General features: G+C 37.4%; 1 protein-coding gene across 9 annotated transcripts in view; it reads right to left on the bottom strand.

Annotated features, from left to right (window-relative positions):
- Positions 1-4288: 4288 nt before the first annotated feature.
- Positions 4289-18588, bottom strand: part of DZIP3 (DAZ interacting zinc finger protein 3) — a 132217-nt gene continuing 117917 nt past the window's right edge. For 6 of the 9 annotated variants that reach the window (XM_055259992.2, XM_063630615.1, XM_063630612.1 and 3 more), the window contains one exon: positions 17177-18576. In XM_055259992.2, coding sequence (XP_055115967.1) covers positions 18466-18576 — 111 coding nt within the window. In that variant the 3' untranslated portion in view covers positions 17177-18465. Of the gene's footprint in view, positions 4351-17176; positions 18577-18588 lie in introns of those variants that run through there. The other 3 variants (XM_063630611.1, XM_063630616.1, XM_063630614.1) reach the window with 2 other exon arrangements.

Genomic DNA, 18588 nt, shown 5'->3' with positions numbered 1-18588 from the left:
AAAGCTTTAACTTTTTTTTTTTTTTTTGAGATGGAGTTTCACTCTTGTTGCCCAGGCTGGAGTGCAATGGCACAATCTCGACTCACCACAACCTCCACCTCCCGGGTTCAAGCGATTCTCTTGCTTCAGCCTCCCAAGTAGCTGGAATTACAGGCATGCCCCACCACACCCGGCTAATTTTGTATTTTTAGTAGAGATGGGGTTTATCCATGTTGGTCAGGCTGGTCTCGAACTCCTGACCTCAGATGATCTGCCTGCCTCGGTCTCCCAAAGTGCTGGGATTACAGACCTGAGCTACCGTGCCTGGCCAAACTTTTAACATTTTAAATGACTCTTTTTAATAAAAATAACTTCCAGTTTATATTCTGATAAGTCAAAATATGAGTACATGATAATGCCTTAGAATTAAAGCAACAGTTTTAGGGGAAGTCAGTTTCTTTACTTTTTTTGAAATAAGAAAATGGTAACAGAAAACTTCATCAAGAACTTACTCATTTAAAAACCAAACTAAATTAAAAAAAAACTTTGCTTATACGATACTTTAATTCATTTTAAATTTATTCTAGAAGGAAAAAGAAGGCTTGTATATGTCCAAAGGAAGCCTTGCATATGTCCAAAATATGTCAAAGAAACTGAGATAAGAAAGAAGAAACTTCATAAGACAAAACTAAACCCAATTATCATATATTTAATCTGACTCATATATTTATAGAACTGGAAAATTACCAAATACTTGTTAATAGCCTTTTATTTAAAAAAAAACAAAACTTACAAACATGTCTACATCAAAGACTAGAATTGATAGTAATAGAATTGAGGACATAAGGAATACTCTAACTGAATATGAAAATTGTATTTTGGATGAATTGGCTTCATCCCTGGGCTTATCTACGCAGTAACAGATAGGTTATTCTTACTATGCCAAATGAGAAAAACATTAAAATCTGTACCTCAGTAGCAATTTGCATGTGAACCAAGATTAGAAAAGAATAAAGTTTAATAATAGTAGATATATTAGAGCAAGGAATTGAGAGTCATCTTTAAAATGTTTTATTACTGTTATGTTTACACACTGATATTTTGCATTAAAGATAAATTTATTTAAAATATAGACATAAGGCTGGGCTCGGTGGCTCACACCTGTAATCCCAGCACTTTGGGATGCCAAGGTGGGCGGATCACAAGGTCGAGATTGAGACCATCCTGGCTCACACTGTGAAACCCCATCTCTACTAAAAATACAAAAAATTCACCGGGCGTGGTGGTGAGCACCTATAGTCCCAGCTACCTCGGGAGGCTGAGGCAGGAGAATGGTATGAAGCTGGGAGGTGGAGCCTGCAGTGAGCTGAGATTGCGCCACTGCACTCTAGCCTGGGTGGCACAGCAAGACTCCGTCTCAAAAAAAAAAAAAAAAAGATAGATAGATAGATAGATAGATAGATAGATAGATAGATAGATATAAAAGTTGGAATACTCTAGGGGATGAAACTATGGGTTATATATTGTCTTTTCTCCTATATTTCTGTAGTTTGAAATTTGCTGTAATGAGCATGTATTAATTGCTTAATGAAAAAAACATATACTATTAAAACAAACGTTTTTCAAAATAGTTTTTGGTAAAATTCTGTCAAAGATGTGTTGGTGTGTAGTCTCACTGTGGTTGCTGCCTCTTATTGTAGTCAACCATAAAATGTGCCTTTGATGAGTTTAACCATATGGAGCACTAAGTGAGAAGATCCTGTCTACTTCCTGTCTCAAAGGAAGAAAAGCAGACTTCTGCTACCCCACGTGAACTAAGCCAGGGATGATTTCCTGGCATAGACCAGGCAGCACTGATGCTAACAATGAATGAAGAGCACTCAGGTTTGTGGTTCCTTCAGTGACATTTTGGCAACTTCGTGGAGTCTTGTCCACTCAGGCTTGGTGGCAGAGCCCTGACAGAGGAAGAGAAGATGGGCAGACACCTATTTGTCAAGCAAAAGTGAGATACACTGGCAATAGCTGGGGAGAAATCTGAGCAAACTGGTTGTCAAGATATCATTTTTAAAAAGTTTTCATCAATCTTAGTAAATTATACCTTCATTTCATTTTCCTTCTTTGTACTAATTTTTAGATTTTCTCTTGTTACTGAAATTTCCATGTAGAGAAGAAAAAACCATCGAAGAAAATAACTGTAGAGGAGCAGTTGTTTTTCAAGCCACTGACCTGGCCTAGAATGGCTACTCTGCCCTCTCAGATATGTTCTACTTGATTAACAAGCCTCGCTAATTTAACAAATATTTATTGAATACCTACTAAATGCTAGATAATGTTTTGGGCAATGGACAGAAAATAATAAGACAGACAAAATTCCTGCCTTCATGAATTTTATATCATGAGAGAGACAATGAACAAATCACTGAACTGTAGATATTAACAGGAAAATATTTTCTGTAGTGGGGAAGGGGATTATGCTCATTATGGTAGTTAAGGGAAGCTAGTTTAAGATCACCTTTGAGTTGAAAACTGAAGAGAGAAAGTGTGAAACATGAAGTCGAAGAAAAGAATGTCCCAGGTGGAAAGTACCTAAGGTAGGATCTTGCTATGATTAAAAATAAGCAAGAGCCATTTCTTTTTTTTTCTTTTTTTTTTTCTGTGTTAGTTTTCTTTTTTCTTTTATTTTATTGTTATACTTTAGGTTTTAGGGTACATGTGCACAGTGTGCAGGTTTGTTACATATGTATCCATGTGCCATGTTGGTTTCCTGCACCCATTAACTCGTCATTTAGCATTAGGTATATCTCCTAATGCTGTCCCTCCCCCCTCCCCCCACCCCACAACAGTCCCCGGAGTGTGATGTTCCCCTTCCTGTGTCCATGAGTTCTCATTGTTCAATTCCCACCTATGAGTGAGAACATGCGGTGTTTGGTTTTTTTGTCCTTGTGATAGTTTACTGAGAATGATGTTTTCCAGTTTCATCCATGTCCCTACAAAGGACATGAACTCATCATTTTTTATGGCTGCATAGTATTCCATGGTGTATATGTGCTACATTTTCTTAATCCAGTCTGTCGTTGTTGGACATTTGGGTTGGTTCCAACTCTTTGCTATTGTGAATAGTGTCGCAATAAACATACATGTGCATGTGTCTTTACAGCAGCATGATTTATAGTCCTTTGGGTATACACCCAGTAATGGGATGGCTGGGTCAAATGGTATTTCTAGTTCGAGATCCCTGAGGAATCGCCACACTGACTTCCACAATGGTTGAACTAGTTTACAGTTCCACCAACAGTATAAAAGTGTTCCTATTTCTCCACATCCTCTCCAGCACCTGTTGTTTCCTGACTTTTGAATGATGGCCATTCTAACTGTTGTGAGATGGTATCTCATTGTGGTTTTGATTTGCATTTCTCTGATGGCCAGTGATGATAAGCATTTTTTCATGTGTTTTTTGGCTGCATAAATGTCTTCTTTTGAGAAGTGTCTGTTTATGTCCTTTGCCCACTTTTTGATGGGGTTATTTGTTTTTTTCTTGTAAATTTGTTTGAGTTCATTGTAGATTCTGGATACTAGCCCTTTGTCAGATGAGTAGGTTGCAAAAATTTACTCCCATTCTGTAGGTTGCCTGTTCCCTCTGATGGTAGTTTCTTTTGCTGTGCAGAAGCTCTTTAGTTTAATGAGATCCCATTTGTCAATTTTGGCTTTTGTTGCCATTGCTTTTGGTGTTTTAGACATGAAGTCCTTGCCCACGCCTATGTCTTGAATGGTATTGCCTAGGTTTTCTTCTATGGTTTTTATGGTTTTAGGTCTAACATGTAAGTCTTTAATCCATCTTGAATTAATTTTTGTAAAAGGTGTAAGGAAGGGATCCAGTTTCAGCTTTCTACATATGGCTAGCCAGTTTTCCCAGCACCATTTATTAAATAGGGAATCCTTTCCCCATTGCTTGTTTTTGTCAGGTTTGTCAAAGATCAGATAGTTGTAGATATGCGGCATTATTTCTGAGGGCTCTGTTGTGTTCCATTGATCTATGTCTCTGTTGTGGTACCAGTACCATGCTGTTTTGGTTACTGTAGCCTTGTAGTATAGTTTGAAGTCAGGTAGCATGATGCCTCCAGCTTTGTTCTTTTGGCTTCGGATTGACTTGGCGATGTAGGCTGCAAGAGCCATTTCTATTTCCCTGTTTTCCATGAGTGGTTCTGATTGCTCCGGCTTGCAATGACCAAACTCTTATAATAGCACTTGTCTCTGTGATTCACTTGGCATTAATGTATGTTACATAATAATACTATTATCTTTTAGAAGTTGAGATGCTTTTTCTCTACTTACACATGGCTCCTTGAGGTCAGTGACTATGGTTCTTGGTATCTGCAAAACCAAAAATAGTACTCTCATATAATAAGCATTTAATAAACATCCACTGAACATGATCATGGAAGTCTAATGTAATGATCTGTGCTCTTGTCATGTCTTCAATGAACATATCAACTCTCAGATAAAGAGGGAGTTGGGAAGAGGATGGGAAGAGTTCCTGGCGTTTAGAGGGGAAGCACCCATTCTAACAGTCGGAACTTGAGTTTCTCAGCAAGCCTCGCCACTGTGGGCTAAAGTGCTCTAGAGTGCTAAGCAAACTTGAAAGGCAGTTTGGATACAAGGATTACAATTCTTAGGCAAGTCCTGATGTTGTGCTGAGCTTACAGCCAGTGGACTGGGGTGAAACATGAGACACCAGAAAGAGCAGCTGGGGGAGTGCTTACACCCACTGCATTAGTCCGTTCTCATGCTGCTAATAAAAACATACCCAAGACTGGGTAATTTATAAAGGAAAGAGGTTTCATTGCCTCACAGTTCAGCATGGCTGGAGAGGCCTGAGGAAACTTACAATCATGGTGGAAGGCAAAGAGGAAGCAAGGCACCTTCTTCACAAGGCAGCAGGAAGGAAAAGTGTAAGCAGGGGAAATGCCAGACGCTTATAAAACCATCAGATCCCATAAGACTCACTCGTTATCATGAGAACAGCATGGAGGGAACCAGCCCCATGATTCAATTACCTCCACCTGGTCCCACCCTTGACTCATGGGGATTATGGGGATTACAATTCAAGGTGAGATTTGAGTGGGGATACAGAGCCAAACCATATCACCCACTCCTCCCCCAGCCCTGGGCAGCACAGTTCACAGCAACAAAAGTGACTCCTTCCTTCTGCTTGTGGAGGGGAGAGAGAAGAGTAAAAAGGACTTTGTCTTGCATCTTGAATACAAGCTTATCCACAGTAGGATAGGACACTGGGTAGGGTCATGAATCCCATCCCAGGTCCTAGTCCCAGATAACATTTCTAGACTCACCCTGGTCCAGAAGGGAAACTACTGCCTTGAAGGGAAGAATCCAGTCTTGGACGGATTCATTATCTGCTGACTAAAGAGCCCCTGGGCTCTAAATAACCAACAATGATACTCAGGTAGTATGCTGTGAGCCGTGAGTAAGACTCTGAGATGTGTTGGCTTCTGGTACCAGCTCAGCCACGGTAGGGTACTGTGCTAAGCAGGCTCTTGGGGTCCCCAGGTCCAGGTCTAGGTATTTCTGGACACACCCTGACCCATGGGGAGCCCACTATTCTGAAGGGTGAGTCCCAGGCCTGGTAGTATTCACCACAAACTGACACAGAGCCCTTGGGTTTTGAGTGAACATCAGCAGTGGCCTGGCAAAACCCCCCATGGGCCAGGGTGGTGGCAGCCATGGGGAGAGGCTCCTCTGCCTGTGTAAAGTGAAGGGAAGAGTGGGAAGGACTTTGTCTTGTGGTTTGAGCACCAGCTTAGCCACAGTAGAATATAATACCTGGTAGATTTCTAAGATTTTTGAATACAGTCCCTGGCTTCCAGATAGCATTGCTGGACCCACCTGGGGCCTGGGGGAACTAGCTGCGCTGAAGAGAAGAACACAAACCTGGCTAGCTTTACCACCTGCTTATTGTAGACCCCCCTAGGGTCTTGAATGAATATAGGCGATAGCCAGGTAGTGGTTACAGCGAGACTTGGGGGAGACCCGACTGTGCTGGCTTCAGGTCTGACCCTGGGCAGTCCCAGTGATGGTAGCCATAGAAGAACCTGCGTCACGCCATCCCCAGCTCCAGGTGGTTCAGGAGAGACAGAGACTGACTTCGTCTGTTTAGGAAAATGTAAGGGGAGAGAACAAGAGTCCCTGCCTGGTAATCCAGAGAATTTTTCGGGATCTTACTAACAACACAAAGGTGGTACCTCTATGACTCTGTTAAAATCCCACTGTTACTGGGCTTGGGACACAAGTCCCTTCAAATACATGGTGTCCAAACCCTTGGGAACCCACCCCTTGTATCATTGTGGCCTGGATATGAGACATGGAGTCAAAGGAGATTATTTTGGAGCTTTAAGATTTAATAACTGCCCTGCTGGGTTTCAGACTTGCATGAAGTTTATAGCTCCTTTGTTTTGGCTGATTTTTTTCCCTTTTGGAATGGGTGTATTTAACCAATGCCTGTATGCCCATTGTATCTTGTAAGTAATGAACTTGTTTTTTACTTAAGAGGCTCATGGCAAAAGGGACTTGCCTTATGTCAGATGAGACTTTGGGCTGTGGACTTTTGAGTTAATGCTGAAATGAGTTAAGACTTCGGGGACTGTTGAGAAGGGATGATTATATTTTGCAATGTGAGAAGAACATGAGATTTCACAGGGGCCAGGGGTGGAATGATATGGTTTAGATCTGTGTTCCTGCCCAAGTCTCATGTCAAATTGTAATCCCCAATGTTGAAGGAGGGGCCTGCTGGGAGGTGATTGGATTATGGGGACATATTTCTCCCTTGATGTTCTCCTGATAATGAGTGAGTTCTCATGAGATCTGGTTATTTAAAAGTGTGTAGCTCCTTCCCCTTTGCCCTCTTTATCCTGCTCCAGCCATGTAGGATGTGATGCCTCACTTTTGCCTTCCGCCATGATTGTAAGTTTCCTGAGGCCTCCCCAGCCATGCTTCCTGTACAGCCTGCAATTAAACCTCTTTCTTTATAAATTACACAGTCTCAGGTAGTTCTTTTTTTTTTTTTTGAGACGGAGTCTCGCTCTGTCGCCCAGGCTGGAGTGCAGTGGTGTGATCTCGGCTCACTGCAAGCTCCACCTCCAGTCTCAGGTAGTTCTTTATTGCAATGAGAGAATGGACTAATACACCTGAAAAGCCTTCCCAAGAAGGATGGGCACAAGCCCAAACTACAAATACTGCAATAAATACCTAACTCTTCAATGCCCAAAGAGTAGACAATGATGAAAATCCACAAACATCAAGACTATCCAGGAAAACATGACCTCACACAAAAAAAACAAAAAACAAAACAACAACAAAAAACTAAGGCACCAGGGACAAACAGAGATATGTGACCTTTCAGACAGAGAATTCAAAATAGCTGTTTTGAGGAAACTCAGTGAAATTCAAGATGACACAGAGAATATTTCAGAATTCTACTCGATAAATTTAACAAAGAGATTGAAATAATTAAAAAGAATCAAGCAGAAATTCAGTTTAAAAATGCAAGTGACACACTGAAGAATGACTGAAGAATGCATCAGAGTCTCTTAATAGGAGTAGTGATCATGCAAAAGAAAGAATTAATAAGCTTAAAGACAGGCCATTTGAAAATGCAGTCAGAGGAGACAAAAGAAAAAAAAGAAAACAATGAAGCATGCCTGCAAGATAGCCTCAGAAAAGCAAATCTAGGAGTTATTGGCCTTAAAGAGGAGGCAGAGACAGAGATAGATAGAGGTAGAAAGTTTATTCAAAGGGATAATATTAGAGAATGTCCCAAACCTAGAGAATGATATCAATATTAAAGTACAAGAAGGTTATAGAACACCAAGCATATTTAACTCAAAAAGGTTACCTTAAGTCATTTAATAAACTCCCAAAAGTCAAGGATAAAGAAAGGATCCTAAGGCAGCAAGAGAAAAGAAATAAGTAACATACAATCAAACTACAATATATCTGGCAGCAGACTTTTCAGTGCAAACATTACAGGCCAGGAAAGAGGGACATGACATATCTACAGTGCTGAAGGAAAAAGACTTTTACCCTAGAATAGTATATCCAGTAAAAATATCTCCCAAGCATGAAGAAGCAATAAGTACTTTCCGAGACAAACAAAAGCTGAGACCTGTCCTATAAGAAATGCTAAACACCAGCCCTGTCCTACAAGAAATGCGAATGAGAGTTCTTCAATCTGAAAAAAACAGGCATTAATGACCAATAAGAAATCATCTGAAGGTACAAAACTCACTGATAATGGTAAGCACACAGAAAAACACAGAATATTATAACACTGTAATTGTGGTGTGTAAACTACTCAAGTAAAAAGATTAAATGATGAACCAATAAAAAATAATAACTACAACAACTTTTCAAGACATAGTCAATATGTCTTGAATATATAAAGAGATATAAAGAGAAACAATAAAAAAGTAAAATATGGGACAAAGTGTAGAGTTTTTGTTAGTTTTCTCTTTGTTGTTTGTTTATGCAATCAGTGTTAAGTTGTCATCAGTTTAAAATAATGGGTTATAAGATATTCTTTTCAAGCCTCATGGCAACCTCAAATCTAAAAACATGATGCATACACAAAAAAATAAAAAGCAAGAAACATACCACCAGAGAAAATCACCTTCACTAAAAGGAAATACAGGAAGGAAGAAAGGAAAAGAAAAGAAAACCACAAAACAATCAGAAAACAACAAAATGGCAGGAGTAAGTCCTTATCAATAATAACATTGAATGTAAGTGGACTAAACTCTCCAATCAAAAGACATAGAGTGGCTCAATGGATTTGAAAAAAAAAAAAAGAGACCAAATGATCTGTTGCTTACAAGCAACACACTTCACCTGTAAAGATATACATAGACTGAAAATATTGGGATGGAAAAAGATATCCCATGCCAATGGGAATTTTTAAAAAAAGAGCAGGAGTAGCTATACTTATATCAGATAACAGATTTTAAGGCAAAAATTGTAAGAAAGGACAAAGAAGGTCATTATATAATAATAAAGGGGTCAATTCAGCAAGAGGACATAACAATTGTAAATATATATGCACCCAATACTGGAGCACCCAGATACAGAAAGCTAATATTATAAGAGCTAAAGAGAGAGATAGACTTCAATACAATAATAGCTTGAAACTTCAACACTCCTTTCAACATTGGACAGGTCTTCCAGACACAAAATCAACAAAGAAACATTGGACTTAATCTGGACTATGGAACAAGTGGACCTAATAGATATTTACAGAACATTTCATCTAAAGGCTGCAGAATACACATTCTTCTCCTCAGCACATGAATAATTCTCAAGGATAGACCGTATGTTAGGTTACAAAGCAAGTCTTAAAACATTTAAAAAATTAAAATAATATCAAATAATATCTGACCACAATGAAATAAAATATAAATCAGTAACGAGAAAATTTAGAAACTATATAAACACATGAAAAGTAAACAATATGCTCCTGAATGACGAGTGGGTCAATTAAAAAATTTAGAAGGAAATTAAAATGTTTCTTGAAACATGAAAATGGAAACACAACACACCAAAACCTATGAGATACAGCAAAATCAGTACTAAGTGGGAAATTTATACCTGTAAATGCCTACATCAAAAAAGAAAAGAAAAAAAAACTTCAAGTAAATAATCTAATGCTGCGTCTTAAAGAACTAGAAAAGCAAGAACAAACCAAACCCAAAATCAGTAGTAACAAATAATAAAGATCAGAGCAGAAATAAATGAAATTGAAGAAGTTAATACAAATGATCAAAGGGAAAAGTCGGTTCTTTGAAAAGATAAATAAAACTGACAAACCTTTAGCCAGACTAAAGAAAATGAGAGAGAAGACCCAAATAAATAAAATCGAAGATGAAAAAAGAGACATTACAACTGATACTACAGAAATTCAAACGATTATTAGTGGCTACAATGAGCAATTATATGCCAACATATTAGAAAATCTAGAGGAAATGGATAAATTCCTAGACACATATAACCTCCCAAGATTAAACAATGAAGAAATCCAAAACGTGAACACACTAAGTAACAGATCAAAGCTGTAATAAAAAGCTCCCAATAAAGAAAAGCCCAGGACCTGATGGCTTCATTGCTGAATTCTACCAAACATTTAAAAAACTAACACCAACCCTACTCAAACTATTTCAAAAAATAGAGGAGGAGAGAATACTTCCATACTCATTCAACAAGGCCAATATTACCCTGATATCAAAACCAGAGAAAGACATATCAATAAAAGGAAGAAGAAAACTACAGCCAATATCCCTGATGAATACTGATGCAAAAATCCTCAACAAAATACTAGCAAACCGAATGTAACAATACATTAAAAGGATCATTCATCATGATCAAGTAGGATTTATCCCAGGGATGCAAGCATGGTTCAACATACACAAATCAATCAATGATAACACATCATATCAACAGAATGAAGGTCAAAAGCCATGATCATTTCAATTAATGTTGAAAAAACATTTGATGAAATTCAACATCATTTCATGATTTTAAAAAAAACCTTTAAGAATCTGGGTGTAGAAGAAACATATTAATATCTTGACATAATAAAAGCCATATATGACAAACCCACAGTTAGTCTTATACTGAATGGAGAAAAACTGAAAGCCTTTCCTCTAAGATCTGGAACAAGACAAGGATGCCCACTTTCATCAGTGTTATTCAACATAGTACTGGAAGTCCTACCTAGAGCAATCAGACAACAGAAAGAACTAAAGGGCAAATTGGAAAGGAAGAAGTCAAATCATCCTTGTTTGCAAATGATATAATCTTATATTTGGAAAAACCTAAAAATACTACCAGAAAACTATTAGACCTGATAAACAAATTTGTAAGGTTGCAGGACACAAAATCAACATGCAAAAATCAGTGAGGAGCATTTCTATTTGCCAATAGTAAACAATGTGGAAATCAAGAAAGTAATCCCATTTACAACCGCCACAAATCGAATTAAATACCTAGAAATTAAGCAAAGAAGTGAAAGATCTCTACAATGACAACTATAAAACACCAATGAAGGAAATCGAAGAGGACACCAAAAAATGGAAAGATATTCCATGTTCATGGATTGGAAGAATCAATTGTTAAAATGTCCATACTACCCAAAACAATCTACAGATTCAGTGCAACCCCTATCGAATACCAGTGACATTTTCAGAGAAATAAGAAAAAACAATCCTAGGATTTATGTGAAACCATAAAAGACCCAGAATAGCCACATCTATCTTCAACAAAATGTACAAAACTGGCTGGGCGTGATGGCTCACGCCTGCAATCCCAGCACTTTGGGAGGCCGAGGTGGGCAGATCACGAGGTCAGGAGATCGAGACCATCCTGGCTAACACGGTGAAACCCCGTCTCTACTAAAAATACAAAAAATTGGCAGGCGCCTGTAGTCCCACCTACACGGGAGGCTGAGGCAGGAGAATGGCGTGAGCCTGGGAGGCAGAGCTTGCAGTGAGCTGAGATTGTGCCACTACACTCCAGCCTGGGTGACAGAGCGAGACTCTGTCTCAAAAAAAAAAAAAAAAAGTACAAAACTGAAAGAATCACATTATGTGACTTCAAATTGTACTACAGAGCTATAGTAATGAAAACAACATAATACTGGCATAAAAAACAGACACATAAACCAGTGGAACAGAATATAGAATCCAGAAACAAATCCATATACCTACAGTGACCTCATTTTCGGTGAAGGCGCCAATAATATACATTGGGAAAAGAACAATCTTTTCAATAAATGGTGCTGGGAAAACTGGATATCTATATGCAGAAGAATGAAAATAGACCATTATCTTTCAACCATTATCTCTCACCATATATAAAAATCAAATCAAAATGGATTAAATAGTTAAATCTAAGACCTCAAACTATGAAACTGCTACAAACAAAAACAAAAACAAAAAAACATTGGGGAAACTCTCCAGGACACTGGTGTGGGCAAAGATTTCTTAAGGAATACTCCACAGCACAGGCAGCCAAAGCAAAAATGGACAAATAGGATCACATCAAGTTAAAAAGCTTCTGCACAACAATAGACACAATCAACAAAGTGAAGAGACAACCCATAGGAGAAAATATTTGCAAACTACCCATTTGACAAGAGATTAATAATCAGAATATATAAGGAGGTCAAACAACTCTACAAGAACAAAACTAATAATCCAATTTTAAAATGGGCAAAACATCTGAATAGATATTTCTCAAAAGAAGATGTACAAATGGCAAACAGATCATCAGGAAAAAATGTAAATCAAAACTACAATGAGATGCTATCTCACCACAGTTAAAATGGCTTTTATCCAAAAGACAGGCAATAACAAATGCTGGAGACGATGTGGAGAAAAGGGAACCCTCATATAATGTTGGTGGCAATTTAAATTAGTGCAACCACTTAGAAAGCGGTTTGGAGGTTCCTCAAAAAATTAAAAATTGAGTGACCATATGATCCAGCAATCTCACTGCTGAGCATATACCACAAAAAAAGAAATCAGCATATTAAAGAGATATCTCTATTTCCATATTTGTTGCAGCACCGTTCACAAAAGCCAAGATTTGAAAGCAACCTAAGTGTCCATCGACAGACGAATGCAGACAGAAAATGTGGCACATACACACAATGGAGTGCTGTTCAACTATAAAAAAGAATGAGATCCTGTCATTTGCAACAACATGGGTGGAACTGGAGGTCATTAAGTGAAATAAGCCAGGCATGGAAAAACAAACATTGCATGATCTCACTTATTTGTGGGGGCTAAAAATTAAAACAATTGAATTCATAGAGACAGAGAGTAGCAGGATAGTTACCAGAGGCTGGGAAGGGTAACGTGGTATCTGGTGGGGGAAAAAGTGGGGATGGTTAATGGGTACAAAAAAATAGAGAGAATGAATAAGACCTAGTATTTGATAACAAAACAGGGAAACTATAGTCAATAATAACTACATTTTAATATAACTAAAAGAGTATATTTGGATTGTTTATAACAGAGAGGATAAATGCTTGAGAGGATGGATAACCCATTTACTATGATGAAATTATTATGCATTGCATGCTTAAAGGACTATGTTTAGTATCTCATGTATCCCATAAATATATGGACCTATTACGTATGCAAAAATTGACAATTAAGTTTCTGGCTTTTAAAAAACATATCCAGTAAATAAATATTGGTTTGAATGTTTAGGTTTATTTTGTAATGATCTGATAATGTTGTGAATATGTTCATAATTTATTAAAACAATCTACTTTTCTTACCTGAAATATTTCACCTTTAGTTGCTGAGGAATGGCTCTTGTCATAGGCCCTCGGACTTAGTTTTCCTTAGATTAGAATAATGCAAAACTTTATAACTATTTCCTGTAATTAGCCCTTCCTTTTGGCACATAGTATTTTCAAGGGAGATGTCAAAGGCCCATGGTGACAGTTTCGTATACCACTGCTATTTTCTCTGAGTTGAGTTAGTGCACTGACAGAGATTATTCACACTGCAGAGGTGTGTTCTTATGATGTTAGAATCCTTATTGTGGTTGTTACATTTCATGGTTAAAAAAATGATACAACCCTGGAGATATGCTCTAAACACCAACATAATGTTTGAAATTGAAAAGATGAAGAATCTGGTCTTTGCTCTTTTCAAGTATTAATCAAATACTATCAACCTTGATGTAACAATACTGTAAATTCAGCTTTATTCTGAGCTAGAACAATGTCTCCTTGTGATAAGACTATTTTAATCTTATTTTGCTTCCATCTTTACCCAGAGAAATACTTTAGTGGTTTTCAAATAGTTTCATTTGTTTTTTTAAAAAGGCAAAATGGTGTTATGGGGAGTACACTGATTTTATTTTAAGTTCTGGGATGCATGTGCAGAACGTGTAGGTTTGTTTCATAGGTATTCATGTGCCATGGTGGTTTGCTACACCTATCAACCTGTCATCTAGGTTTTTAAGCCCCACATGCATTAGGTATTTGTCCTAATGCTCTCCCTTCCCTTGCCCTCCACCCTCCAACAGGCCACAGTGTGTGATGTTCCCCTCCCTGTGTCCTTGTGTTCTCACTGTTCAACTCCGATTTGAGTGAGAAAAGGTGGTGTTTGGTTTTCTGTTCCTGTGTTAGTTTGCTGAGAATGATGGTTTCCAGCTTCATCCATGTCCCTGCAAAGGACATGAACTCATTTTTTTTATGGCTGCATGGTATTCCATGATGTATATGTGCCACATTTTCTTTATGCAGTCTATCATTGATGGGCATTTGGGTTTGCCAAGTCTTTGTTATTGTAAATAGTGCTGCAATAAACACATGGAGAGTATACTGACTTTGATGTGAGGAGTCTAGAATCACGACCTTACTACTCAAACATTGCATGACCTTGAGCAAATCACTTCTTTAATGTCCTTGCCTCTCAAATGGAGATATCTTTCCTACATATCTTCAAAACTTTCAGTCTCCTAGATCATTATCAGTTTGTTCAACCTTGCTAGGCAGTATTAGGAATTATTAAAGTTCATGTAGTTTAAATGGATCAAGCAAATGTTATGAGAGTGTGATATTTTTATGCAATAAACTTAACACTCAACATTTTTGGGGCCATGTGAAAATAGAAGTTGGACTACTGGTTATATTTTCCTCTCTTTGCTTTAATAAGGATAGTTGAAGATAAAAAACCTTTAATAACTTTATGATCAAGGAGTAAGTGTAAACAGATTGAATGATTAATGGAAATTTCATTTGCTACTTTGGGAAAGAAAACTAATAAATGTTCATTTAAAATGAGACAGGCAAGTAGCATTTTATCTATTTTCCAGAAAAGAAACTGGTTGAGAAAAGTAATGTCTTCATGATCATACAATATGCTAGATATGGAATTCAAAAATCTAAACCTAGATCTGAGTGAGAAATCTGCTTTCTACTATAGCAGTTGTTTTCAAAATATAATGTGCATCAGAACACCTGTGGTACTCACCCCAAATGGAGATTCCCAGACAGCTTACTGGAATATGCAGTTATAAATACATCATGTAATATGATGGTGGTCCAGGATAATTAAGAACAAGAGCCCATTAGTTCTGTTAAGTAGCATATTCAAATCTGCACTAGTTACTGAGAACTGCCAACTCAAGAAAATGAAACTATATATCTTTATAATAAATTAGTATTCATTTGTTGTTTTTATCTGGGTATAAAGCAGAATAGTCCCACATTACTGTGATCCTGGAATTCTTATCTGAGAGGCTCACAGATAAGGTATTCCAGGAGTATTTTATAAATGCGGGTGGTTCTTGCTAACTTTGAATCTGGTAAAATATAAGCCTATCTTCCCTGAATTAATCATAAAATAAAATTTATCATAAAATTTATTTAAAAGGAAGAAAATACTGTATTTCTTGTGTGCACGAAGTCAACCCAAAGTGAGGCTGCAACTATGAAGAGAATACCGGCTAAGGGACTCCAATCAAATCTCAGAATGCCACTTTGTACCTATGACTTTGGACAGATTATTTCCCTCTTACTTGAGTCTCAGGTTCATCATTTGTAAAATAAGCATAATAACATTCACCTCAGAGTTATTCATGGATCAAATGAGCGACTAAACACATTTGAAGGTATCCCATAGAAGCTATAAAATGTTATACACATGGACAATAAATATGAAGGAAAATCTAAGACATATCATCTAACAGCAGCTGCAGTGATATTACTGGATACTTTCAGATTGTTTTTGATGGAAATATTTCCACTTTAAGAGCTTTCTGGTCCTCACTGGATTTCTCAGCAGGGTGGAGTGTTCTGGATCATCCTTCAGTAGGCACAGGCATGACAGTGATCACTGTGTGTGGTAGAATGACCCCTGCAATTGTCTTTACTGTTAAAGTATACATCAAAAACTATAATCCCATTACCTTCAGCACCTAAAGAACTAAATATAACTTTCTGGAGCACTGTCCTACTACATTCTCCCTATATAACAACTATTGTATTAAGTTCTCTGGCCCCATCCTTGGAGCTAAGCATGGCAAGTCAACACCAATACCCTATTACAGCATGAGTTTGTGGAGAAAGCATGTGATGAGGCATCAGGGACCCTCAAGTACTGAGACTGGCCTAGCCATCATCTGGCTATGTGACATTGGGTACAACATACCTGTAAAATAAGAGTGAATTATATGTCACTAAGGACCCAATGAACTTTGGCATTCTGTTATTTCAAAACAATTGTGGCATTTTATAAGTCTATATAACTGTCTTCTTGGATATTTTCCTTCCCATTTTCCTAACGTTTCTCAAAACAGAAGAAAAAGTTTAAGCCCAATTAAACAGAAAGATACATTTGAAGTAGATTTCAAGTAGTTTCAGAATATGCTTATAATGAAATACACAGATAAAATAGTTGTTCAATTAAGAAACATTTATTCTTTTCTAAATGAAAGTGAAATTGCAGTTGTAAATATGAACTAAGAAACATTGGTTTTACAAGATAACTAGCTATATGACCTTGACCTTAAGGTGTGATATGGTTTGGCTCTGTGTCTCCACCCAAATATCTTGTATCTCCCATTATTCCATGTTGTGGGAGGGACCTGGTGGGAAATAATTTAATTACAGGGGCAGGTCTTTCCCATGTTGTTCTCGTGATAGTAAGCCTCACGAGATCTGATGGTTTTAAAAATGGGAGTTTCCCTGCACAAGCTCTCTCTCCTTGTCTGCTGCCATCCATGTAAGATGTGACTTGCTCCTCTTTGCCTTCAACCATGATTGTCAGGCCTCCTCAGTCATGTGGAACTGTAAGTCCATTAAACCTTTTTCTTTTGTAAATTGCCCAATCTCAGGTATGTCTTTATCAGCAGCATGAAAATGGACTAATACAAGGTGCTAGAGAAGGTGATTAAAGGCTCTATAAATTCTAAATTGTGCAATTCTAAGACATTCTTGGCATTTTACATGTCTAGATGACTGTCATCTTTTTTTGATATTTTTCCCTCACATGTTCCAGTCTATTCTCATTACAGAAGAATATGTTTAACATACAGTTACAGAAACAGAGGTTTTAAATAAATATTTAAAAGTAACTTCAAAATATATTTGCACTGAAATATGGAGGCAAAATTGTTTCTGAGTCAGGAAACATTTATTCTTCCCCATAAATTCAAATGAAGGTGAAACTGTGAATATGAAGCAAAGAACATTTATCTCACCAGGTAACTCTGAATTCTTTTAATTCTGAAACAAGAGACATGGACAACACTTACAGCATTCACACAACACTATTTTCAAAATAGGTTTTTAACCCCTAAAAACGAAAATTCTTAGTGACAAGCTTTAGATATGCAACTTAGCCCAGTGGGTATTCACTTTGTCACAAAAAGCAACTACAGACAAATAGTTTTTCTCTCTCCCCGACACAAAAAGTGAAATTACAGACTTTTAAAGCAGAAAAAATTTTCTCCAAAATGCAAATGATTAAGGTCCAAGGAACAAATGAACAGAAGATCTCAATTATTCAATTGAGCGAGTGATTTAGTTTGCATATTGACTCCTTTTCTTACTATTTCCTGATATCTGATTCTGGCAATATTTATCTTGTATCTACTGGGCAAGACACTGGGAACACAAAGAAATTTTAGACAAGGTCCAGTGGTATGCTGGTAAAGGTTTAACAACTAGCTCTTGAGGGAAAGGTATGTCTTCACTTCCAGCATTTACCAATTTCTATGGTGTAAATACTCCAATTGCCGCAGATTTCAAGCTAGCAACAATTTGACAACTGTCTCACAAAATTCCTCAAACTAACGATTGTCACTCATAAGCCATTACAAGCCAGCTCCAACACACCACCGTACGGTCTCTACCTTCAAGTAGCTCATAATCTCTTCATGGGTACCTATTTAAGGGGATATAAAAGAATGAGGAATATTGAGATAAAATTTAAATCAATTATATTTTTTAGGTAGTTTTAAAAGTTAGAAGGAACATAAATTTCCATGGGATTTTCCTATTTCTTTACTATTTCCCTTTTCTTCTTGCTTAAATTTATTTCAGGAAATTAAAGTGTAGAATACTTGAGGGGAGAGTAAAGGATGAGTGAAATAAGAATTTTAAAAGACAAGAAAAAACATCCTAAGAAATATACTAACAGTTATGTTTCCATTACAAGAAAAAAACCTACTAAGATAAGAGCATATATAGTGTAACTATTAACATTCCATCTGCTTCAAGCTCTTTCAGTTCATTTCACAGGTCCTGAAGATTTGTCCTGACTTCTTTGGCTGCTGCTTTGATAAAATTAGCTGGCTTCTTTAGCACTATATTGAAGAGCACATAGCTTTACACCACTCACACAAGCAGCTCATAATAAAAGAAAACTGAGCTTCCTTTGCGTAGACACCCCTGACCTTGTATCAGATCTTGGACAACTGCCGGCTGGGGTGACCAGGGAATTCTTCTGGTAGCAAAACGTGGAGTCTGCACGTTGGACATGTCCCCTGTTGCATCAACCATGGTCTAATGCACTAAGGAGCAAA

Source organism: Symphalangus syndactylus, chromosome 21 (assembly GCF_028878055.3).
Source record: "Symphalangus syndactylus isolate Jambi chromosome 21, NHGRI_mSymSyn1-v2.1_pri, whole genome shotgun sequence".
NCBI lineage: Eukaryota > Metazoa > Chordata > Mammalia > Primates > Hylobatidae > Symphalangus > Symphalangus syndactylus.
The sequence above is the reverse complement of the archived record's forward strand: the minus strand, read 5'-3'. Positions and strand labels throughout refer to the sequence as shown.